At 38.2% G+C, this 26509-nt stretch overlaps 1 protein-coding gene across 6 annotated transcripts in view; it reads left to right on the top strand.

The window, feature by feature from the left end:
* diaph2 (diaphanous-related formin 2) overlaps positions 1–26509 on the top strand; it is a 185830-nt gene that overhangs the window by 119040 nt on the left and 40281 nt on the right. For all 6 annotated transcript variants that reach the window (XM_027135703.2, XM_027135707.2, XM_027135706.2 and 3 more), the window contains 3 exons: positions 6405–6506; positions 8259–8498; positions 12759–12888. In XM_027135703.2, the coding sequence (XP_026991504.1) occupies positions 6405–6506; positions 8259–8498; positions 12759–12888 (472 nt within the window). The remainder of the gene's footprint in view (positions 1–6404; positions 6507–8258; positions 8499–12758; positions 12889–26509) is intronic.

The following is a 26509-nucleotide window of genomic DNA, read 5'->3' as shown; positions in this document are numbered from 1 at the left end:
CTTAAAATGTTCTTTTCTTAATTTTAGTTTAAATGAGGGGGTTCCCTAAATAAAAGAAAATCTGTTTTTCTTGCCTTTCCCTGCCTTTTTTTTTGTAAATCTCTGGCTGGGTGGCTTGCCAGTGTAAGAAAATATAACAATTAGAGCAAAGAACTTAATGAAGAAGAATAAGTTTATTCCATTGACAGTGACAAAAAACATGAAGTACTTTAGGTACATCGGAGTCAAGAAGAATGCAGTACAAATCCTGCTCAAATATTTTATACTGCTTTTAATATTTGTAGTTTAAATGGGGTTTTACATTAAATGTGTAATGATTGTAAGAACTCCCAAATTGTTGGGTTGTACATTGCCATTTAGCCGGATATCTTTAAATACATGTACCTCGGCTTGGTATTGTTATAGGTGTTATAACCCAAATGGTTGCTTTAAATGGTTATTACAGTCACATATAAACTTTGTTTAGTGACACTCCTAGATGTCCTGCTGCCATTTCCATACTAACAATTAATCAAGGTTATTCATTTAGAGTTCTCAACGTATTACTTAATGATATGTAAGCCTTTTTGGGAATGAGCACTTTCTAATGTGTACAATCTGTAACTTCAGCTGTAAAAACAGCAGCAATTTAAATAATGATTTACAAGATGAGAAGCCCCTTTAGGATGTTTGCTGCCCTTATGGCAGCGTGATGTAAAAAGTTAATCACCCCAATGTCATGTCATCTGCAAATTTTATGATGGTGTTGCTAGTATAGGTTGTGCTGCGGTAATGGGTGTAAAGGATATAGAGAAATGGACCCAGCGCACAGCCTTGTGGGGCACCTGTGCTGTGTTGAGGTTGGCATAATGCTTCTTTCAGGTGACGGAATGCTTTAAGGTGCTGTTCTTAGAATCTGAGTTTTTGACAGGTCCTTTTAACATATCATAGAGTGGTTGGGCAAGCAAGGCATATTCTTCTATCCATGTTCTACAATATCCAGCTTTGCCTAGAAATGAGCGAAGTGCTTTGACAGGAGTAGGTGGGCATATTTTCTTTACAGCAGCTGCCCTGTCTTCAGTTATGGATCTAATCCCTGATCCAATGGTCTGCCCTTAGAAGGTAACCTGATCTTTAGCAACTTGTGCTTTGTGTAGGCTGCACTTTAAGACAACTCAGCTTTATGTATGTCTATGTCTGATGAAGCAATTAAGATGTCATCAACATACTGAATGACTGTTGACTGTTTTACTGGATATTCTAGATCAGATAAATCTCACTGTCTGATGATATATGGTTGGAGAATTTTGAAAACCTTGAGGTAAACATGTCCACTGATATTGTTCAAAAGCTACAGTAAATGCTAATCCTGGTGCAAAGGAACAGAGAAGAAACCATTTGACATATCAATTACAGAAAACACTTTACAGTCCAAGGGCAAACCATTACAGATAGTAGATGGATCTGCAACTAAAGGAGTGATATTGTTTGTGTTTATTTGCTAGTAGTCAAAAAACTATTTGCTAGTAGCTGGTAGCTGGTATTCAACTGTGAGCCTCCAGGTTCCATTGGCTTTCTTGATGGGCCATATGGGAGAGTTACAGTACATGGACTAATTCTCTTGACTAGAACACCCTGTTCCAGTAGCTTTGCTATGATGGGTTTGATTCCTTGCATTAGTTTTACAGATTCTACTGATGTTTAAAGTCCACAATCATCTTTACCTTTAGCCCAGATAGGGTGTCTTACAAATGCGAAAATCCAGGTGGCAATACACTGTCTGCTGCAATTTGTGCTGAGGATATTTTAATGTTAGCAGTATCTGGGGAAATGTCTAATGTTAAATGTAGTTGTCTTAGCAGATCCATTCCCAATATTGAACCAGTGTTTAAAGAGGCACACAACAGAGATGTCGTTAATAGCTTTGTCCCTAACTGAACTTCAATGGGGGAAGTCTCATACAAAACTGAATCATTGCCCACAACACCAGTTAAGCACAGCTTAGTTTTGTTATATGGAATATCAAGGCTTTTGGCTAATGCAATTGGAATCACAGTAATTTCAGCACCTGTATGAAGCAGAAAATCAACCTCCTTATGCTGTATAGTACCTTTTACAAAAATTCTTTTATCACTGTGGTAGAGGACTGGAGAAAGTATGCACTCACAGCCCCAACAATTAGTCTTTTGTCTGCTCTCTCTGTTCTTTTTGTGCTATTAGCAAGGCTTGAGCAAGCTGTCCTAGGGTTTCACTAGAAAGATGATGGACTACCTCTGGGTTATAAGCAGGCTGGGCGGGAGAGGGGCTATGCTGTAAGTTTCTTCTGATACCTTGCTGCTTTTTTCTACAATCTTTTACCCAGTGTCCTGATTTTCTACAATAGTTACATGTTCCCTCTCTCCTAGGGAATCTGTGTTCTTGCCTAGTTTCTGCATAGGAATTATTCAGCGATGCTGCGGCTACTTTGACTTTTATCTTAACATCAGAATCGTGTTCCCAGGTGACTAACCTGTCCAAGTTGCTTCTCAGTGTTTGATTAGACCAAGTAGGGTCTAAGAAAGGCAGAGCATTCATGTACTCTGATGAAAGGCCATCAAACCATGCCCTGACTAATGGTCCCTTACCATCTATTACATCATCTGGACTGTTGGCTATTCCACTGTATGCAACAGCTGATTGACAAAATCTTTCAGTGTATTCACTTACAGTTTCTTCCTTTTTCTGCACACAGCTAGTGACTCTGGCCCAAGTCAATCATTGGCCCAATAATATCTTTCAGTATCCTAAGAACTCCTTCTCGAAACTCATCTTTGCTATCATGTTTGAACTCAGAAGTATTCACAGCACTTTCAAAACAATTAAATTCTAACTCTGTTAACACCTGAGACATACAGTAAGTTGAGTGACCTCCGCTAGAGACATGTCATAGAGACGCAATTTTTTTGCTAATGCTCTCCTAAATTCAGAAAAGTTAGCACGGGCTGATGGCAAACTTTGAGAAAGTCTCTCTATTGCTTCAGGCCCTAAAGCTTTAATGACAGTTTGCACTTGTAATACTGGAGATGGGCCAGGAGTATTTTCTACCTCCTCTATTCTACTCTGAACCCTTTTTCGTGCTCCACACACAAGGGCATTGACCGAATGATCAGTAAGTTTGCTAAGGAACTCATTGTCTCCCTCTTGGTTAAACTAATGCCCCTTTTCCACCAAAAAGAACCGAGTGCTGGTTCAGAGCTGGTGCTGGTTAAAAGTTGGTTCCACTGGCGAACCTTCTAAGAACCGGTTTGCCTTTCCACCGGCTACAGAGCATCACAGAGCCGAGTCTGACGTCACTGTATACGTCTCACGTTTCCCAGCGCAGCAACGTTAGTGCAGACAATGGCGGATGTTGTTTTACTGTTAATGCTCATGGCTTTGTCAACCTACATTGGCATCCAAACGCAGCGAATCCAACGTGTACGTGCAGCTCCGTGTTATTTGTAAAAATAGAGGTTGTAATAGAGAAAGTACATAACATTCTTTTATCATTAACATAGAAAAAAGTTAGCCTTAGCATGTAGCTACCTACTATCATGTGTGCTGATGATTATATTGCAGTAAAGTAAGTGTATTAAACATTGGTATATTATAAAATGTATAAAAAGAATAGACTTCTTAAGTCTAGTCAACGTTTTGGTACTATTTAAGAACCACTTTTACTGGTTCAGAGCCGGTGCTTTGGCTGTCGAAACAGAAAGAATTGGTTCTAAATAAGGCTCTGGCTCCAAACCAGCACTCAAACTGCCTCGGTGGAAAAGGGGAAAAAGACTCCAAGGCAGGATATGCATTTTCTGATAGCGACTTTTTCACACAATGAAGCCTTGCTGTGCCCTAACTTCTTAGTGATGGAAAATACTCGAGCACGTAATTCTTTGTTTTGCTCTTCTAGCTCTGCAATATGTTGGGCATGCTCATGTGCCGAGGAAACACAAAATTACATGTGGCAACAGATAATTCCTTTGATATTTTTCTATCTGATACAAGCACCTAGCACCCTTTTGCACTCTTCAATAGACCATACTTTGTCTGGATGAATGTCATATTTCTTTGTCAAATTCTGTTTGACTGTGTCTGTCACTTGCTCTGCTAACATTGATATGAACTCTCCACTAGTCCACAAAGGGGTAGCTAATCCACCTTTTTTCAGTAGTGGGTATCAGTCTTGCATTCTTTTTAAACATTTTGATTTTTGGTATTTCTCTTTGTATTTCTCTTTTTAGGCAATTTACTGTTGGTTTCTCTAAAGTAGAGAATAACCTAAAACGTTTTCTGATTTAAACGTTTACACAAATCTTCCCTGATGTACAGGGGATAAACCTTTCCTGATAAACAGAGGGTAACTCAAATTTATTCCCTGATAAACAGAGGATAAACCCAAAATTCTTCCCTGATCAACAGAGGATAACCCAAAATTCTTCCCTGATCAACAGAGGATAAACTAAAAAAAAATCTTCCCTGCCTGAACAGAGGATAACCCAAAATTCATCCCTGCCTAAACAGCGGATACCCTAAAATTCGTCCCTGCCTAAACAGAGGATAAACCAAAATTGTAGTTAAACCAAACCCTGCAACTGTTTGATAACTCTTCCCTGACAAAGCAGAGGATAACCACGTGTATACTGGTCTGTAGGTTCTTTGGATAGAGTAACACTCCCCAAATCAAAGTTGAGTTGGAAAAAATCTGAAGATTCTGGAGCTTGAAGTTTTGAAGAAGTTTAGCGAGATGAGAAGCTCTATCCGGGTCACGGCACCATCTGTTGTAAACGTTTTCCAGAGAAGACCAGGAAACTTGGATATCTTTGTGCAGTAGTCTTTATTGTAAATACACGAAGAAACGAGTCTGCAGGTCAGAGCGTACTGGCACGGGCGCTGCAGTCATCAAGTCTGACTTAAAGTTGTAATACATTGTAAATATACACATTTTAGGGGGCAGTCCCTTCAGATAGAGATAAAACACTCAGGTGACAATCAAAGCATGAAAGGATGTAACAGCCCCACACCAGATCCTGGACTTTCACCCACCCTTAATCCCATTAACATAACAGTCTTTCACAGACCCCTTCATTACCATAGAAACGAGTTCAACTCTAATGTTTCGCATTCCTTCTTGACTCGGACCTTGAACCCTATTGCCAAATTAAACAATGGGACAGATGTCACAAAGGGACAGATGATATCCTGAGTTACATTTGCCCTTTCCTTTCATATTAATGCTATACAGAAACCACAAGACTAATGTAAAGTTTGACTTGAACTTGCCTTGTATTAATTCCTTGAACTGTTTTTCATTGTTTGACTAAGGATATGAGTTTGCACTGTATTATGGTTCAGATCTATTTTTTGTTCCTGAATGTTGACTGACAGGTAATCAAGTCAAGAGTAAGAATAATGAGTAACAGCATGCAGGTACCATTACCAGCTGGTAGAACCCAGTTGGCTTAATGATTATCTTGGCAGGACCCACTGACTCCCCAGGTACATATTGTGTCTAGAAGCTGGGAGAGAGTTGATTGACTCATCCTGCTTTGGGATGTGTTTCAGATGAATATTTCTATATGACTTAAATAAAAATAAATACAAAACATCCCCCCAAACACACATCCCTTAATCCTGCTAGTTCTGCAAAGTTAAGCAAAAATAAATAGTGTTATGCTATGCTTAATTTATGCTTCTGACATTTTTACTCACACCGAAGCCAAACTATAAAATCTAATGCAAGTGTAATAATATGAGTGCCTTTGACAAGGGCCACATTGTGTCTGCTGCTGAAGTTTTAGCGGATGATATCACAGCACACTTTCTGAGGCCTTGTGGACTCCATGCTTCAAAGGGTTAGAAGAGTTTTGGTGACAAAATATGGCAGTTTTTACCCAGACAGGCAGTTTTTATGTTTTGTCAGACCTGGTGTGTACTCCCAGGGATAATTGTAAAGAATTATAAATATTGTGCTGAAAAACCTTTCCTTACTTTCCCTCACTGGCTCCCTCACTGTTATCGCCCTTAATGATTCCAGTTAAGCTTTATGGTAATGAGTACATCTCCACAAAATTTATTTTGTCTGTGCCAAGATAGCTAAATCTATTATGAAGACACATTCCTCTCTTTAAGGCAATTCACTGTGGTGTACTTGAAGCAGCTTTCTTTGCATTGTGAGGATGTGGAAGGAGTAATAGGGAAATCAGTTTTAGAGATCTAATATATGAGTAAACTTTAGCGAATTAGCACAACAGATTCTGTAGCCCCATTCTCTCATATAAAATAATGGGGTTTTTGGACATATTTTTGATGCAGATTAGTCATTTATTTTCCCTTCTGTTTTGGTAGATTCGAACTATGTGACTTTCTGTGCACCTTTCATGCCTAATGATTGCTGTTTCTGTATACAGAATCTTATCAAGAATCTTCCTGAACAGAAGGAACTGAATTCTCTGGCTGAGCTGAAGAGTGAGTACGAAGAACTCTGCGAGTCAGAACAGTTTGGCATTGTGGTATGTATCGAAGGCAGTGCACAACACAAGCAGCCTTCCCTGAGACATTAGGGAGCAATCACGCTATTTTACCTTATTCTTTTTTCCTAGACATTGATTTTCTTTATCTCATCCAACATTACTCTTTTCTGCACAAAGATTAAATCTTCCTGCAGTGCACATTGAATTTTTCAACACAACCCCATCTCACTAACACTCACACTAACTTGATGTTCACATTAATACCTTTTATACAGTATGTGAAGGATTTGAATTGGAGATGCAGATACAGAGAGTGCAGAGAAATCAAGAGTAAAAAGAAAAGAATGAATGAGTTAGTTATGTATTTTTTTGTTTTTTGGAGAGACAGGAAGAAAGAGTGCAGAAGAGTTCCATGCTCAGTATCTGTGGGATAAGTGATATTCAATATATAAAAAGACATTGTAATATAAGTCCAAGAATATAAACTGTCATAAAAGTCTCATTCTGACTGACAGAAGCTGTGATTTTGAACAGCATGGCATTACATTGTGATTACTAAACAGCATGGCATAAACTAGATTTTTTAAGATAAGATGATTTAGATTTGATTTTGATTATATTTTGCATCTTCTTACTTTACATTTTACACAGCAAAATGTTTTTTTCAGGTATTTAAACGTACTATTTTCACATTATTTAGCTTCTTACTAAAGCGTATGTACACAAAGAGTATGTACTCTATAGTATACTATTTTATTCTGAACATTTATTTACATCCTGTAAATAGTTTATCCTGTAAACAGACTTTCCTGTAGGATTTCAGTCTTAGGGTTGTGACTTCATGTAAGATAGCAATGCAGGAGAATTTCAACATTGAATATTTACAGATATTTTCATGTTTACACAGAACTGAATGTGTTTCAATCAAATAGCAGTTCTTCTGGAGTAAAATTCATTTTATGCTCTTGAAAATATCATGAGAATTACAGTATATGATGTGATGTCATTCCCCTCTGTTTGTTTGGTTGGTTTTTTGCACCATTCTGTGTACTGTAAACACTAGAGACTGCTATGTGTTAAATTCTCTGTTTATGAAATACTCAAACCAGCCAATCTGGCATCAACAGCCATGCAAATCTGTGTGCAAGTCATCCAAAAGGGCTGTATTAAAGCATCCCTGCATGCAAATAATATAGCAAGTATTTATCTTATCAAGGTTGTGCATAGAATTTTGGCAGTTCTTGTTCTTCATTCCATGTGGCAGGTTGTACTAATTAATTGATTAATCAATTTCGCTTAATAAATCTGCTGCCAAAGCAATAAGCATGCTAGAGCAATTTTTTAAGACCAGTGGCTCTGGATGTATCTAGAAAAAAACAAACAAAAATAAGCCTGCTATGTCAAATCTCGCATTAAGTTAATGGTGATCACTTCAGTGTAAGGTTAAACACATAGTAACAATACATCTGCAAATTGAACCCAATGTTTTGTGATAACTACTTTGTTTCAGGTTGAAAAGATTTGGTTGACAATTTGGTGTGTGCAGGCTCATGATCACTTTGCAAAATCCATTTGTGTGTGCACCACTTGCCTGTGCATTTTTTCAAATAATTTTGCGTAGATATGTCTACTAATGTGAAAAAACACAGACCGATTGAGATTTTATTTTTTTTAGATATTCACTTAATGATATGGACTTAATGACCCAATATGTGCAAAATATGGATGTATAGACATTATAACAAGATGATGAAGTTACATCTTTCAAATGTCATTTTCTTTCATTTGTAGATGAGCTCAGTGAAACTACTGCGCCCTCGTCTGACTGGAATTCTGTTCAAGCTGACATTCGAGGAGCAAGTAAACAATATCCGTCCTGACATCATGAATGTCACTTTTGCATGTGAGGAAGTAAAAAAGAGTGAGGGCTTGTGCAAGTTTCTGGAATTGGTACTGCTTGTGGGAAACTACATGAATGCCGGCACCAGAAATGCTCAAACTTTTGGATTTAACATCAGTTTCCTCTGCAAGGTACCACACAATATATTTGTATTTCTGTTTACTTTCTGTACTCTCATAGTTTAATTTACACTCGTAAACTACATGAATGCTTCATCTGCAAGGTACCACACAATAAATTTGTATTTCTGTTTACTTTCTATACTCTCATAGTTTAATTTACACTTCCTAATAAAGATCCAAAATGTCCTTCCAATGGCTAGTTTCACACAAAGCTTTAAAACCTGCTTGACTTATAGAGGAACAATATAATATTTAGAATTTTGCTTTACCTTACCAAAAATTGTATTTTTGAAAAAGCACAGCGCTGAACAAATTTTACATGGTTTCTCTATTTAAAATGGCAGCTCTGAACTCTGAGTTCCTTCCTTTTTATCTGAGCTGATTAGATGGCTGGAGATCATGCATAAGCTTTTAAAGAGCTTGTTGACCTGGTTTAATAATTATCTCATCTCTTGCTTCTTTTTTCCCTTTAAGGCCCCTTCAGTTCAGAATTTTTTTCCTTGTCCATTTGTTAGTAGACAAGTGGTGTCTTTCTTTTTCACTGCACTCTAAATTGTTCTACTGGCTTGTACAATGGCTCCTAGTGTTTTTTGCTCTTTTCTCAGCTTTCTGACTTGCTTTTCTCCCATTGACAACACTCTGGTATCAATATAGTAGGGCACACATGGGCCACAAGACACACTTGTCTGTCCGTCCGTCCAGTGTTTATGATTTGTGAAAAAAAATGTGTGGGTTCAAACAAAAGGTTCTAGGTTTTAATTTGCTTAACACATCAAAATGTAAATATCAGGAAATAAAAGCTTATTAATCATCCCATATTAGTCTTTTGATGTCAAACCCAAATGAAAAAATGTAATTGACAACACTTTTGAAAATAATAACGAATAAGTCTGTCTGAATTTTGTGTTACTTGATTTTTAAGCAGTTGTATATCTGAGTGCTTATGAAGGTGATGTCATGCCAGTTCCTGGCCATTTCATCATTAGTTGCCATCTTAATTCTAAATTTACACACTAATGATGTCCCCAGGCGGAACAGGTGCGGGGCGATGTCGCAGGGCACTGAAAGGGGAAAAAAGGAAAAATCAAGCTGGTGACATCCTCCACAGGCAAGAAGTGAGGCAGCATACTCCAAGGGAAACAGGAAGCATAGCAGTCTCCCACTGGAACAAATGTGTAGCGATGTCCACTAAAAAAGTACCACAAAAAAAGAAAGATAAAACAAATGTCCAAGTCCAGGGGTTAAAAAGGCAGAAAGAATAATCAAAAAATGTTCCCATAATAATCCGGTGCCAGGCTAGACGCTATACCGCTGGGTCTGAGTGGCAGAATCCTTCTGTCAGAGTACCGGGGTTAAAAATAGACCCAAATGCATATATTAAAAAAAACACGGTTTATTAAGTAAAACAAACAAAACCAAACAGAGAAAACAAAGACAAGGATTCTTTACTGCTAAAGGCAGCGTGGCATGGCTAAATACTAAAGACAATTAGACACATAAGGGACAGGTGTGCTGAGGCGGGAGGGAATAGACAAGGGCGGTGCAGACACGTGAACACAAAACGTAAACAAAAGGCACATGGAAAAAGTCTGGACTAGAAACAAACTTATTGATCATGTTTTTAAGCTTTCGATTACACTCTTAAACCACTCAATTCATATGCATCTGTTAAATAGTGGTGCAAACAGAATTAAAATCTCTTTCTCTTTTGTAATTTGGATAACATAGAAGAGTATCTCTGCAGCACTGCATGCTGAGATTTTGCCAAGAGGCACTGCTTCTGAATATCACATCACATTATCCACCAGGACTAACACGAAGTGATGGCCTTGTGCAGTCCATTTCAATGACTCAATAAGGTGCATGGCATTTCTTTATAAGCATGGTTGAAGTAGCTGGCTGATTTACATCTCCAGTATGTACTGTGCAGAGCCTGGTGCTGGCTAGTGTCTACTCCAGTTTGGAATCCCTGCCCACCCACCATGTGCCCCTAACATGGAGTTTGTATGTCTCTCTATTTCTTGGAGAATTTTAATCTTGCCTTCTGTTTGCTACTGCTGAGAAGTGTTTTTTATCTTGTGCACTGACATCTCCAGGAAGACCTGATTGTCTATTGTAGATCATGTTGCATTATTACAGGACTCTTACATATTAATAATGCCAGAAATGCTGTTTTACATGTTCTCAGAATTAGTGTATGAGTAAAAGCAGGACTAACCCCCACTTCTGTTTTATACTTTTGTCCCTGGAGTTGAAATATGACAACCACTAGTGAATTTCTTACACATACCCATGCACACACCTGACCATCACAGTGCATTCTGTAATCAGTACCTCACCTTGCCCCAGTCACTGGTGAATTTTGATTTCAGGCCAAATATATGCATTGAATACTCACTGATATCGGTCTTAGTCTTGGGCTCTTTGCAATGCCAGCACACTTGCCCAGGCCTTACATCAACAAGTGTGACTTCAAAGGCATCTGCTGATTAGGAAAGGCAGAAAAAGGGGTGAAAGAGGTAGGGTAAAACCACAACCAATTGGTGTTTCTGAACTGCCTGTATGGATGATTTAAGCTGAAAATAAGCTGAACCCATTATTACAGTGATGCTGGTGGGAGGCAGGCATGGCACAACTTAAAAAGGTGTTTTAATGTAATGGAAACTTGCTTTCCTAATTCCCATAATACAAATCATACACAAAAACAAACACACACATGCAGTACTGAACAAATTCTTCCCTCTCTTCTGACTTTTCTCACTACCCATTTGTCTTTTCACTTCTGATTAGTGAAGCTGAAAAAATTATAGGAAGTAGCAAAAGAGTCGCCATTCATCTAGATGGGCTCACCTCGTGCAGGCAAAAATGCAGCTCTGTGCATGGTGGTGCCCAGTGTCTGGTCTGCATTAGCATTATGGAACAATGACACATATTTTAAAAACTAATTTATTTTGTGCAGAAATAAGATTTTATTTTGGAGCTATGTAAGGTATATTCTGATATAGGTGAATTTTTTTTTGTTGAAATGTGCAATATGTGAGGTACCACAATCTTTAAGTGCACAATAGTGGATTTGGACAATGTCATATTGCAGATTTGGTTGCTTAATTATGCTGGAGAAAGAAGTGCTGAATCAAGACCTGAGTACTAGATGACACTGAATCTTCATATGTTACGTAATTAATTTTAAAAAGATTTCATTAGTTAATTCATTTATTTTGGTCCAAAAATATTTCTTTTTGCTGTTGTTGTTAACTTTGATTTTGCTTGTTTTTGATTCCTACATGACTTCGCGCTGCGAGGTGAGATACAAGAACAAGGGAAGCAGATGGAAAATTTATAGCTCTTTTATTAAGGGTCACATGTGAAGGCAGCAGTGCAGAGTGTGTAGAACAGCAGAAGGTGTAGTGGTGCCATGATTCATGCTTGGGGGGTGAGTGGAGGTGAAGAGTGTGGCAACAACCCAGGAGCGGTGCTTGACTGGCAGATGGAGAAAATCTGTCTGCTTTCAGTCTGGAGAGACTGGTGAAGCAGAGGGGCAGAAGAAGAACCCAAAATTAGTTCACCATTCATTGTTTAACCCTAACTACTACTAATGCTCAGCCAGGCTTCTTTAGCTCGCCTACTCCGTGGTGCTGATACTGTATGTCACGGTTTCTGCTGATCCATGATGATTCATGTTTGAAGAGTGTTTTTTTGTGCCTTGAGTGTGGCAGAGTCAACACCTCCGTCACAATATCTAATTCAATAATCCAGTCTAACCAATCTATCTTTTCATCCATCCTTCCATTTCTTATCCCATCCATTAATCCATTTATCCAATCTAAGCTCCACACAGCTAAGTTCAGAACTGAGTGTACCTACTGTGCCATTGTGAGGTGTTTCTACCTAAAATATAAAAAATGTAATGTAGTGTATGCAAATATGTTCATTTCCACCACCTAAACATTGAATTATGCCATTTACTGGTTTTTACTAATGAGGTTTTTCATAATCTGTAATTGGAAATGTTTCTTAAACTTTTTTGACTGAACAGTGTAGCATAATAGTATATTATAATTTCAGATCTTTTTACAACATTTTAATTGAAACATTCCTTATTAGCAGTGTTCATATTGTATTTTGATCAGTTTGTATGTAATTATGTCTTTGTGGGTTTATATTATATAAATAAATCAAAATAATATTTGATTATATTGATTATATTGATAGTGTATTACATTTTGCATTAATATAAAGTTTTCTCTGCTCCATCTGACTTTTTCATAGCTACGGGACACAAAGTCATCAGAGCAAAATACAACACTCATGCATTTTTTGGCTGAAAAGTGTGAGGAGAGATATCCAGAGATTCTGAAGTTTCCTGACGAGCTAGGACATGTGGAAAATGCCAGCAAAGGTAAAACTTTTTTTATACTCACATAATGGCAAGCATTGGTTTTTACAAGTGAGGCCCTGGTTCATAGCTTTATATATAGATGCATTTTCATCATATAATCAGAGCTCTCAAGTTTTGAAGACAGGCAAGAGTGACATCTCCAACCCCCCACCCAAACACAACAATGGGGGTGTTGTTGTGTTTGGTAAGGATCACTGAACACAATTTAACCAAATACTAAGTATTCATTCAATTTCCATTTGTTAATTTGTTTATTGTAAGTGTTTGTTCCCTTTTTGGACTCCTTTGGCTAACTGTTGGCTGTTGGCTAACAGTTACAGACACTCATGAAAAACTGATGCTGATTATATGGGAAACATTCTCTAACAGCAGTCAAAATGTCATTGTTTGTGTCAAACAAGTTGTGAATTTGTTGTAAACACTACAACAGGAGATCATGACTTACTCTATGCTCAAAGTGATGCTCGCAGCTCTAGTGGCTTTCTCTGTGGGTGAACGAGGATTATGGTGAACAATTCCATGATATGATTTTTTTTTCATTGGTTGTTGCATTAAATCTTACCCAGATACAATAGTGCTATTTTCTGATTGGATATTGTGTAGCCTCTTTTTTTGATTGGCTGATAAGTTGCAGGATTGACTAAGAACTCCAGGGGAGAGGCGCTTGATTCCTGCCTGGTTCCATAGAGAACGGTGCGGACAGATACATTTTGGGTGCTGCGGCATATTAAATATATGATAAATAGTAAGTTTTTCTGTGTGAGAAATACAATGTGTGGCAGGAGTGTGTGACAAAAGACCGAAATGAGTGACTGTCACACTCAATGCATGACACTTGAGAGCCCTGTATAAAGTTTAATGCAAGGGACATGTTTTTTCACCCTAAGCCTATTTTCTTGCCTGTGTTGTAATTCTGGTACCAAAATAAAGGTGTGATTGTAAATATATATTTTACCAGGTCAGAGCAAGAGAAGCTGGAACATAGCATAAATAAATAAATAAATAAATAAATAAATAAATAAATAAATAAATAAATAAATAAATAAATAAATAAATAAATAAAATTCTGCCTGACAAAAGTTTCTAATTCTAGAGAGAATATTCCTATGAATTCATTTGTCTGAAGGCCTAAAATCTCCAGAAATTTATTTTATAACATCTCACCATTAATGGTTTCAAGACTTTATCTATTGTAGGGGAGAGAGGGGTAAGATGACCCAGTGGGTAAGTTGACCCACCCCCTCTTTCTGGGCAACTATGCAAATTTGGTGTAATGTGACCATACATTCTGAAGGACTCCATCATTTGTAATTTTTTGTGAAGAGGAGAAGCACATGGGACAAGATATAAGTTGTTTTTTTTTTTTCACAAAAACACTTATTTGCTTGTTAAAGTTGATTTTCTGCATTTCAGGTATACTCGCTGTTGTGCCAAAGCAAATTTATCTAGGTCTAAAGTTGTGTATGGTACATGTTGGGGATTTGTCAACATATAAAACCATGTGAATCATCAAGCTAAAAGTTATCCTGAATTGCTAAGCTAGGCCATTTTTACCAAAATGGTGACTATGGGGCAAAGTGAGCCAGATGATGTGGGGTAAATTGAACCAGTGGTTGGATCAATGAAGAAACCTTTGCAGAGTTCTTTGAACATCTGGTTCACCATACCAAGTGCTCCTCTGACCATCTAATAGTGCTACTACTTGATTTAAGCAAAGAGAAAGGGGATTGTTATCCTCACAATTCCACCCCACACATCTCATCGCCTGCAGCTTCTGGACAAGAGTGTCTATGGTCCATTCAAGACCAATTACAGCCAGCACGTACTGTACCACATCCCTGTATGTGTGAACGAGGCTTTCATGTCAGCAATGACACCATGGAATATCTGTTCTGGATTCAGGTCCACAGGGATTTCTCCTTACAACAGAGATATTTTATCTGATGTAGAGTTTGAATCATCCATGGTGTCAGACAGACCAAACCCTGATGTGCTGTCTACTTCTGTAGAAGATCAACCCATGGCTTCAACCTCCACCTCAATGTAGGATCTATCCCACTGAATGATGTGCTGAAGAAGCTTCCTAAACCTTGAAAGGTTGGACTTCAACTTTAACTGGTTTGTTTTGTGTTGTTTGAGGTAGCTTTAATAAATGACATTGTTTGGAAAGGTAAGTGTATTGTTAAATAACTTTTTTAAAAGTTTTTTTTGTATTGTACTTGCATAAAATAGGATGGTCAATTTACCCCCAAATGGCTCAATTTACCCACTGACTGGGATCAACTTACCCCTAGCCTGGGGTAAGTTGAGTCACATGAACACTTTTTTTCTGAGGTCATATTTTCAAGGATCTATGTCATAGGTGCATTCTTATATTTTCAGTTGATAGGCAACATCCCAAATTAATAGTAGATGTCTTCGTTTTACTTCTGTCTAAATTTCACTTGCCTGGAGATCCACATAAGTAAAATCTGGCTCATCTTACCCCACTCTCCCCTTTATCAGAGATATGAGAGAGGGGTTTTTGTAGGGCCACAACACTGTACTGTATCTGATTTTCTCAGCTACCGGACTATAAAACTTAATTTAAATGATTTATATGTTACTATAGGTGTAGATTTGATCGAAATATAACTATTTAGGTTAGTTTTGGACTCCTCACCAATACAGACAATCTATACAGAGCTCCGTGCTGTATTCAAATCGATAATATAAACTCAGACAATAATATAATAAATGCCTACAGTAGTTGCATACCTTACAGCTGATTGAAGGTATTCCTGTATGCCACACAACGTGTTTTGTATGGAAAACCCACCTTTTTTCGTGTTTTTTAAAGACAGTTTTCCGTTTTGTGTGTTTTCAGAGTTTAAAAAGCAAAATAACAAAATCCCTAAATAAAAAAATCCTGTAGAAAGCTGAGTTAGTGAATTTAAAGGTCCAAGGCATTTAAATGGGCTTTAAACTTTTTGTTCCAACATTGATTGTGTGACATCTGCTTGGGGTATTTTCATGTATCACCCACCTATGAAAAGGTCTAGCCAGGGGTCAGCAACCCGCAGCTCCGGAGCCGCAAGTGGCTCTTTCACCCCTCTGCTGCGGCTCCCTGTAGATTTGGAAAAAAAATATTTAATTTAAATTTATTTTATTTTAGTTAGTTAGTTATTTTTTTTTTTTAAAAATGTAATCCTAAATTCTAAGCTTATGATGCTCTTGTAACATTAAAATAAACCGTGTTTAATTTGTTTGTCGCTCAAAATATGCGTCATAACTGCCGACTTGCGAAATCCGACACACAGAAATAGACGCATTTTTGGTTTGCTGTAGCCGGCAAGTTAAAATTTTGATGTCATGAATACGAAGAGGACTCAATTAGACATTGTATTTGAAAGTAACCTTCAACCCAGCATCTTTTTTGTTAAGGTCAGTTCACACTTTTCAAATATTTTTGTTTGCCTGCAGAAATAAAATTTCGTTTACTCGGTAGCAGTTCACTGATTTTATAAATGCAACACACTATTGTTTTTTCTATACTTTACCTAAAGGTAAAAAACGATATATGCAGTGTTATCTTCATTTTAGATGTCAAATGGGTCTTGTGGCTCCCTGTGTTTTTTTCCCGTGGGAAATGGGTCCAAATGGCTCTTTGAGTGTTTAAGGTCGACGACCCCTGGTCTAAGCCTAATGAATAAGTGGCTTTCCCTGGAGCATGGCTAGAGATCAGCAACATCCAGATGATTCTTTTTTCTTTTTTTCACAGGGAATTTGTATATTCGAATAACAATTAATAACAAATAGCGTAGAGAAACAATACATTAGTTCTACTATTAAATGGGACATAAAAGGCGTATCTTGGTCCATGAGCAAGTTCTTTGGGATTCTGACCTGGCTAAAGTGTGTGAGGAGCTCCCTGGCCAATGGGTATCGTCTGCCATGATCAACGATGACCAGGATGTATTTGTGACCCTGGGCTGACTCCGGTAGCTGCCCAATGAGATCCATAACAATACTCTCGAATGGGACACAGATTATTGGGAGGGGGATGAGGGGGCGGGTGCAGGTGGTTTGTTGGCACTCTGTTTCGGCGGAGCTGAGTTTGGTGCTGTGCGATCTCCTCCGTTTGTCAGCAGCGCAATCCAGGGTGCTGCACCACTGCTGCTCTCCCCTCATGGTTGGTTTAGAAAGGGTGGCTTTCGAAAAGAAAATAAAAAGAAAAGAAAAATGTATATATATATATACATTTTTATATATAATATATATATATATATATATATATATATATATATATATATATATATATATATATTATTTATAATATTATATAATATATAATATAATATATATATAATATATATATTATTATATATATATATATATATATATATATATATATATATATATATATATATATAATATATATTTTTTTTTTTTTCAAAAATTGTTCACAGGCATTTGATGTATCTTAGAACACAGTGAAAATAGTGATTGTGGAGAAAATATCAAACATTGACTTTCCAAGAACAGGATGTCTTTATAAAATCAAATAGTGTTCAAATTGACGGTGGTTCAGAGAGACTGTCAAGAAGCCTACAACAAATCATTATTATCTCCAGGTGCTAGATTTATGATTAGTTCTTTGTATTTTATGAGTAGATACTTCTGGCATCTGCCTGAATGCTGAAGAGGTGGAAATCTTATCATATGATTTACTTTTATTTTAACCGTATGAATAGTCTCTTTATATATTTATTTTATGTGTTTCCATGATGTGTTTGAATTGGATTGATATTTACAGTATTTAGTGGAGGCCTTTGGTTCATGGACATTTACATTTATGGCATTTGGCAGATGTTATTATTCAGACCATATATAGCTGATGTCATTTCAACCATATATAGTTGTTGCAGTACATAGTGAAATGCGACAACGTTTCTCCAGAACCATGGTACAACATAAAATAAAGACAGAGCTAAGGACTTAAGTAAGTAGTCTTGGCTACATAAAGTGCATCTGTGCAACCTGATGCAAACAGTGCAAGACAAGACAAAAAGACAGAAAGACAGTGCAGGACAAAAGACAATGAAAACAAAAAATACAAGACATAACTCAAAAGACAATAAACAAAAACAGTGAAGACCAGTGTAAATACTGTATGTTTAATCAATATAGTGTGTGCAGAAATACTGGAATGAACACAGTATTATAGCAGCAGTTGCATGAGGTATTGTGCAAAACAGCAATCAACTGAAATGAGACAGCATGTGCAAAGAGCAAAAAAAAGTGTGCAAAACAGCATGTAAACAGTTTGATGGATGTATAATGGAAGAGTGTGTAATTGGTGTAGATCTGTGCAGTCCATACTGTGTGTGTGTGTGTGTGTGTGTGTGTGTGTGTGTGTGGTGCTTAGTACATTTCCGTTCAGTTATTTAGGAGTCTGATGGCTTGTGGAAAGAAACTGTTGCACAGACTGGTCATGAAGGCCCGAATGCGGTACCTTTTTCCAGACGGCAGTAGGGTGAAGAGTGTGTGTGAGGTCATCCACAATGCTGTTGGCTTTGCGGATGCAGCGTGTGGTGTAAGTGTCCATGATAGAGGGAGGAGAGACTCCAATGATTTTTTCAGCTGTCCTCACTAACCGCTGCAGGGTCGTTTGATCCGAGATGGTGCAGTTCCCAAACCAGACAGTGATGCAGTTGCTCAGAATGCTCTCAATGGTCCCTCTGTAAAACGTAGTCAGAATGGGGAGAGGGAGATGGGCTTTTCTCAGCCTTTGTAAGTAGTAGAGACGCTGCTGGTAATCTTGACTAAAGATATTAAACCCAATGCTTTCAGAACTCCATACATTTCCTTTAAGTCATTTGGGGATATGTAATTTAAATCCATAAAAGTTTATTTCAGAATAATATCTAAGAGACTTAGCTTTAGTTACTATATCTTATATTAATGATATCAGACGTTTGCACTACATACACTTTTTGCATATTTGCTGCCATTGTCTTTTAATTGCTTAACATGAACAGCTACCAATGCTGCCACTTAAATTTTTCAAAGCTTGGAGAGCGATATTTGGATTGAATGCATATTAAAATAATGAGGGCAGCTAAAGAGAGTTTTTTACTGTTTTCGAATTTAAATCAGAGGTAGGTAACAACTTTATTTCCTTCATGAAAAAAATTCATTATCTAAATGTTGGAAAGCATATTGTTCGTGAGATCAGACACAGGTTGATGGAGAGTTGAAGTTTGAATTCTGAAAAGAAAAGAGGTATTTTAGGCATGTATTAACATAATGACTTGTATTAATACATAAGATTATCGCCAGTGTAAGTTTTTACTTTGAAAGTTTTTTGAAGATTATTGAAATAACATTATTATTTTTTGATACAATACACGTTGAACTTTAGAATTATTGTTGTTGTTGTTACAACACAACCACCAATAACAACCAGTAGTGTTCCTTGTGCATCAAAGATTCCTGCCAGTTATCCAGGGTTCTACTCCAAACAAAGATTTGTTGTAGGCTGATTGGTATCTCTAAGTGGTCTGTAGTCTGTGGGTGTTTGTGTGATTGTGCTGTGTGATAAGTTGGCACCATGTCCAGGGTGTTCTTTTCCTTGTGCCCCAAGTCCGCCAGGAAAAACTCCCTATGTAAAATTTGTAGTTGTTGTGTTTGTTTTTATTTGTTATAGGTTGTGGTTATTTATTATTTTTATTTAGTTAGTCATTAGTACTATAAAAAGCAACATAAATTAGTACTTACAATTTGCATACAAAAAATAACTTTCAACTCTTATCAGATTATAAAAACTTTACAGACTCATAAACAGACTCCTATATTCAAAATAGTTAGAACTTGGCGCTAATATTAAAGAAAGATCACTCCCTATTTTAAAGTACCATTATATTTGAAGCAGTAATTTGATCTTACTTTAGTTTATCTTATTAATAAGTTCATAAGCTTAATTCTGATTTTTCTTTAAGGCTTTCACATAAATTTTTGAGGGAGGCTCAAAAATCAAGTGTTAGATTTTAGAGGTTATTTTTTTCATTGTATTTCCCTTAAGACAAGGATATATGAGGTATTAAGCATGTTATTTTTTCAAACAATTATGCAATCTGAGGAGGTAAAACTAATATCTTTAAATTAGAGCAGATTGGGAGATCTAGTTAAAAGAGCAAAATTAATGAGCAAAGAACAGTCCCACATTTTGTTTACTCTAGGATATATTTTTTTATGCTAAAGGATTTTTATAATTTAGTGAGGTGTACATGCTTGTTTTGGTAGATTGAGGAAGGAGGAAAACAACATAGGCTGAATTTATATCTACCGAATAACAGGGGAATTGCATAATACTTAATTTAGAAATTAAAACATAAAATAAAATAACAATGAAGAAGGACTGTCTATCCCGTGTGACTCATGGAAGGCAGTGATATATGGATGTAAGTAAGGATGTATGTTTTTTAAAGTAAACAAATTTATCAGTTTGCCCCTGAAACTTGCCATCTTTTAGCTGCACAAGTGCATCAATATCAGACATTATGTCCTGAGTAGCAGCCAATTTTAGAATCTCATTTAAAGGGAGGGTCTCCGATATATGACACATGATTCAGAAAACTGCGTTGGGCCACCAAACAAAACAAATATTACAACTAACGTGTAGCCAATGAGCAGAAAGGGGCGGGGCTTGTCAATATGATCGGAGAGAGTGTGCAGTGCGCATGTGTGACATTAGCAGAAAGCGGTTTTAACATTGACATGGAGGATAAAAACAAAGAAAGAAAGCGAAGAAAGGCTTACGATAAGGCAAGAAGTAGGACTTGTGTTAATATAGGATCAGCTTTCCACCGCTGGAGAGAACTGAAGGAGCGGGAAGTTGGCCGCATATTCACAGATTGGAGTTTCCTGAGTCAATAACTCCTGAACTAAACGCTGTTACTAGCAAAACACGGTTGTAGCTGCCTTTCTACATTACTATGATAGAAAAGAGGTGTTATTTGTGTAGTAACAGTGTTTAGCTCAGGAGTTATTGACTAAAATGCCACTCAGACCCTGAAGCTCAGTACTACCATCTGCTGGTAGTTCCGCCGAAAATGATTTTTTTTCATATTGCAGATTTATCCGCTGTATGTTTGACACCCCTGGATTAAGGTGTCAAACATCACACCACAAATGTTGACTCCTTCAAAGTTATTCATCCTATATCACTCTCCACAACAGAAGTGTGCTCTGCACTGTGAAGAGTAGATACACTTAAGTCAGCTGGCCCTGATACTTGGACGTGTGCTTAGGGCTTGTGCTAGCCAGCTGGCATGAGTCTTTACTGACATCTTTAACTTGTCACTGGCCCAGGCCACTGTTCCAACATATTTGAAGTCTACAAGCATCATACCAGTGCCCAAGCATTCATCTGCAGAGTGTCTGGACAATTTCTGCCCCATGCCAGTTTGCCTACCATTCAAACAGGACAACGGAGGATGCTATTTCTCTGCTTTTCATCTAGCTCTTACTCACCTGGATAATAACCATACATACATTAGGATGTTGTTCATTGATTTAAGGTCTGCATTTAAGACTGTAGGTATCTGTCAATCCATGTGGACAGATGGATTATGGACTTCATAACTAATAGACCTCAATCTTTTAGATTTGGTAATCACATGCCCTCATCCCTCAACTTGAACACCGTTGTCCCACAAGGCTGTGTTCTGAGACCACTGCTCTACTCCCTGTTTACCATGACTGTGTTCCTCTGAATCAAACATCTCTATAAAGCTCCAACATCTTTATCAAGTATGCACATGATACAATCTTGGTTGGTCATATCAGCTATAATGATGGATCAGCCTGACTCTCCACTATCAACATCAACGGCACTGAAGTTGAGCATCCACATCTCTAAAGGATCTGTCATGGCATCAGAACACTTTAACTCTGGTTAGGAAGGTGCAACAGCGTCTTTACTTCCTGAGAAGACTCAAAATATTTTAGCTATTCCCAGAGATCCTGAACAATTTTTACCACTGCATCTTTACAAACTCCATTACTGTGTGGTACAGTAACTCCAGTGTATCAAAAGAAATCACTGCAAAGGGCAATGAAATCTGGCCAATGCATCATTGGCAAACAACTTCCTTCCAGTGAGTTTCTTCATTCCAGTAGATGTCTGCACAGAGCAAACAAAATAATTAAGGACTCCTTCTACCCTAGTCACAAACTGTTCAAACTCCTTCCATCCAGGAAGAGATACAGGCCCATCCATACAGACACAACCACAAACCTACTGGACAGTAGTACTTTACTACCTGTAATCACATTTTTCTGTTATTTGCATTTCTAGTAGATGCTAAACAGCATTCCGTTGTTCTATCTATCTATTATTCCTACATTTTTTTTCTATCGTTGCTAACATTATAGAAAGCCTTTCCTTCCCACATGAATGCATGTTTCAATGAGACACAGACACATCACAAATCACATGCTTGACACCAGAAGGTCTCACTGATATTCATGTTTTGTGAGATGTGCGTTGGATGTGACATGAATGTAAATATATATTATTGAGATTTACTTGTCTTAGCATGACCTGCTTTAATTTTTTTTTTATAATTTTTTTTAATTTAATCAAATTGAATCAATTCTGATTAAACTCTAAACACTGAAATTCCTCCACTATTCTCAGTTTTTGCTTATAATTTTATAATTACTTTTATGGTTGTTGAATATATTTAATAAATATGTTCATAGCATATACACTACATTGCCAAAAGTTTTGTGATACCCCTCCAACTCATTAAATTCAGGTGTTCCAACCACTTTCATGGCCACAGGTGTATGTAGGCATGAAGATTGCTTCTACAAACATTTGTGAAAGAATAGGTCACTAGTTCATAGGTCAAGAGTTCACTGGATTTAAGCATGATACCATAATAGGTTACCACCTGAGCAGCAAGTCCATTCCTGAAATTTCCTCACTACTAAATATTTCACAGGCAACTGTTAGTTGTATTATAACAAAGTGGAACCAATTGGGAACAACAGGCACAAAGTCATAGGCCACGTAAAATCACAGCGCGGGATCAGCACATGCTGAGGCGCACAGTGTGTAGAAGTCACCAACATTCTGCAGAGTCAATACCTATGGATCTCCACTTCTGTGTTTGGCAATACGATAGATAAGGCTGGATTTGGTGGTTTCATGGATAACAGTAATTGCATTGTGATTTTTGCATTGGTTTTCACCCGTCCTTCTCCAGCTACAGACGTGACTGCTACCCCTTTACACGTCTCTGATCATCACCTGGTATCCTTCAGCATCACTCTACCTATCTTACCTAGAACTACCTCTCACCCCCTCGCTCTTACCCACCGCAACCTTCACTCTGTCTCCCCTTCATCTGTAGCTTCTGGCACTCTTTCTTCCCTTCCTGATACTGAATCTTTTTCCTCACTACCCTTGGACTCAGCCACAGATACCTTCCTCTCATCTCTTTCCGCAACTATGGACTTCCTCTGCCCTATGTTCACTAAACCCAAGAAAACTTCTTGTTCTGCTCCTTGGCTTTCAGATGTGCTGCGCAACAATCAAAGAGAGCTAAGATCATCAGAGAGAAAGTGGAAGAAATCACAACTTGATGCAGATCTTGATTTTTACCGAACACTTCTTGTCAAGTTCTCCTCAGATGTGACTTCTGCCAAGACTTCCTTCTACAAAGAAAAGCTTGAAGCTTCCTCACATGACCCTCGGAAATTCCACAACATCATCTCTTCTCTGCTCAACCCCCCGGCTCCACCTTCTTCGTCCTCCCTGACTGCAGAAGACTTTGCTTCTTTCTACCAGGAGAAGATTGAGGAAATCTCCCGGACCTTCACTTCAGCCCCGACTGCACTTACATCTCAGAGTATGCATTCCCCTACACCTTTGTTGTCCCATTTCTCAACTGTGGCAGCAGAAGAGATTTTACAACTCCTCCAGTCCTGCAATCCTACCACCTGCCCATTAGATCCGCTCCCTACCACTATGCTCCAGACCATCTCGCAAGACCTTTTGCCCTTCATTTCCACTATCATCAATAGATCCATAGCATCTGGTCAGGTACCAACTTCTTTCAAGAGAGCAAGGGTTATTCCCATCCTAAAGAAACCTGCTCTGGATCCATCAGACATCAGTAACTACAGACCGGTATCACTTCTCTCATTTCTTTCAAAAATTCTTGAACGCATTGTCTATAATCAACTGTCTGTCTATCTCTCACAGAACAACCTCCAAGATCCCAACCAGTCTGGCTTTAAAGCAGCTCACTCTACAGAGACAGCCCTTTTGGATGTCTCTGAGAAACTACATGCTGCTAGATCAGCCAAACTGTCATCCGTCCTTATCCTCCTTGACCTTTCAGCAGCGTTTGATACGGTCAACCACAAGACTCTCTTATCCACCCTCAAAAGTCTTGGGATTTGCGGATCAGCTTGGGAATGGTTTGCTTCCTACCTGGAAGGACGCTCGTATCAGGTAACATGGAGGGGAGTGACATCTGCTCCACGCAGACTCTCCACTGGCGTCCCACAGGGCTCAGTACTTGGTCCTCTTCTTTTCTCCCTGTATACTCACTCTCTTGGTGAAGTTATTTCATCACATGGGTTCTCTTACCACTGCTATGCTGATGATACACAACTTATCTTCTCTTTCCCACCCTCGGATGCCACAGCTTCTGACCGGATCTGCGCATGTCTGGCCGAAATTTCATCATGAATGACTGCTCATCAGTTAAAGCTCAATCCTAGCAAAACTGAACTGTTGTTCATCCCAGGTGATTCATCCCCAGGTCACAATCTTGCTAAATCCTTGCACAAAGATCTGATCTCCCCTTCAGCCACAGCTCACAACCTAGGGGTAACCATGGACAATCAACTGTCTTTTTCCTCTCATGTTTCTAATGTGACTCGCTCATGTCGGTTTCTTCTCTACAACATTAGAAGAATTCGGCCATTTTTGTCCACACAGACTGCTCAGGTAATTGTTCAGTCTCTTGTCATTTCTAGACTGGATTACTGCAATGCACTGCTGGCAGGTCTACCTATGAACGCAATCCGTCCTCTGCAAATGATCCAAAATGCAGCTGCCCGGCTTGTTTTCAACCTGCCAAAGTTCTCGCATACCACCCCGTTGCTGCAATCCCTCCACTGTCTTCCGGTAGCTGCACGCATCCGATTCAAAACACTGATGCTGGCCTACAAAGCCAAGAATGGACCAGCTCCCTCTTACCTCAAAGCCCTCATTATTCCTCGCACTGCACCCCGCAACCTCCGATCTACCAGCACTGCTCGACTGGTTCCACCATCTCTCAGGGTAAGAGGCAAGTATACTACAAGACTCTTCTCTGTTCTGGCACCAAGGTGGTGGAATGAACTTCCCCTAGGGTCCGGACAGCTGAGTCACTGGCTATTTTCAAGCGGCGGTTGAAGACCTACTTATTCAGGAAACACTTCAACTAGCACTTCTTTCCTTATCTTTTGCATTTAAAAAAAAACAACTTTCATTGTAACTTTGAACAAATGTTTTAAACTCATCTTAAGTATGTAACCTAGTGAACCAGCATTAATGTATTCAATGTTAGAGATTTAAGCACTTATGTACGTCGCTCTGGATAAGGGCGTCTGCCAAATGCTGTAAATGTAAATGTAAATGTTATAACAGGGAAGCGGAAAAAGATGTCTCGTCAGGTAGTGGTCTGTTGATCTTCATCTAGATCCCTAAACCAAAATCACTTATTTTCAAATTCAAATTAAATAAACTTCAAACTCAAAATTTATTTGTCACAGACATAAACATGCATGTAGTGGATGACATGTAGTAAAATGTGTTTTACAACTGTTCCGTATAGTGAGAAGTAAATACAAATAAAAAGTGTCAAAATGTAGGTGCAATGAAAAAGATAAATAAAGAGAAATATAAACATTGATCTATGAATCTAGGTCTAAAAGATACAATAAGGATAAATATAAAAATAAAAACAGATCTGTACAATTTGCAATAAATGGGATGGAATACGGATGAGTATGTTATATATAATTTACATCTATATCATATACATGATAATGTTTAAAGTGAAGTACTGTAATGTAAATGTTTTCCTCAGGAACCCATCACCCCCCGCAAGTAGCACATGTACTCCACATACACACATACAGAGACTTTGTACTCCTGCAAAAATGAATCCTTCAGGGGGCCAACTGGCTCCTATCTTCACCCATATCTTCAACAGATCACTGGAGCTGTGTGAGATCCCCTCCTGTTTTAAACTCTCCACAATCATCCTGGTCCCCATGAAACCCTCCATCACTGGACTGAATGACTACAGGCCTGTCACTCTGACATCTGTTGTCATGAAGACCTTTGAACAGCTGGTATTAGCCCACCTAAAGACTGTAACAGAATGGATGCTGGATCCCCTACAGTTTGCCTACCGAGCAAACAGATCAGTGCATGATGCAGTCAACATTGGCCTGCACTATATTCTGCAACACCTGTACTGCCCAGGACATATGCCCGGATTCTCTTTGTCGACTTCAGTTCAGTTTTTATCCAATGATTCCGGAAATTCTTCACTCCAAACTCCTAAGT

This window comes from Tachysurus fulvidraco, chromosome 17, assembly GCF_022655615.1.
Source record: "Tachysurus fulvidraco isolate hzauxx_2018 chromosome 17, HZAU_PFXX_2.0, whole genome shotgun sequence".
In the NCBI taxonomy this organism is placed as follows: domain Eukaryota; kingdom Metazoa; phylum Chordata; class Actinopteri; order Siluriformes; family Bagridae; genus Tachysurus; species Tachysurus fulvidraco.
Note: the sequence above shows the minus strand (reverse complement) of the source record. Positions and strands in the feature narration are given on the sequence as shown.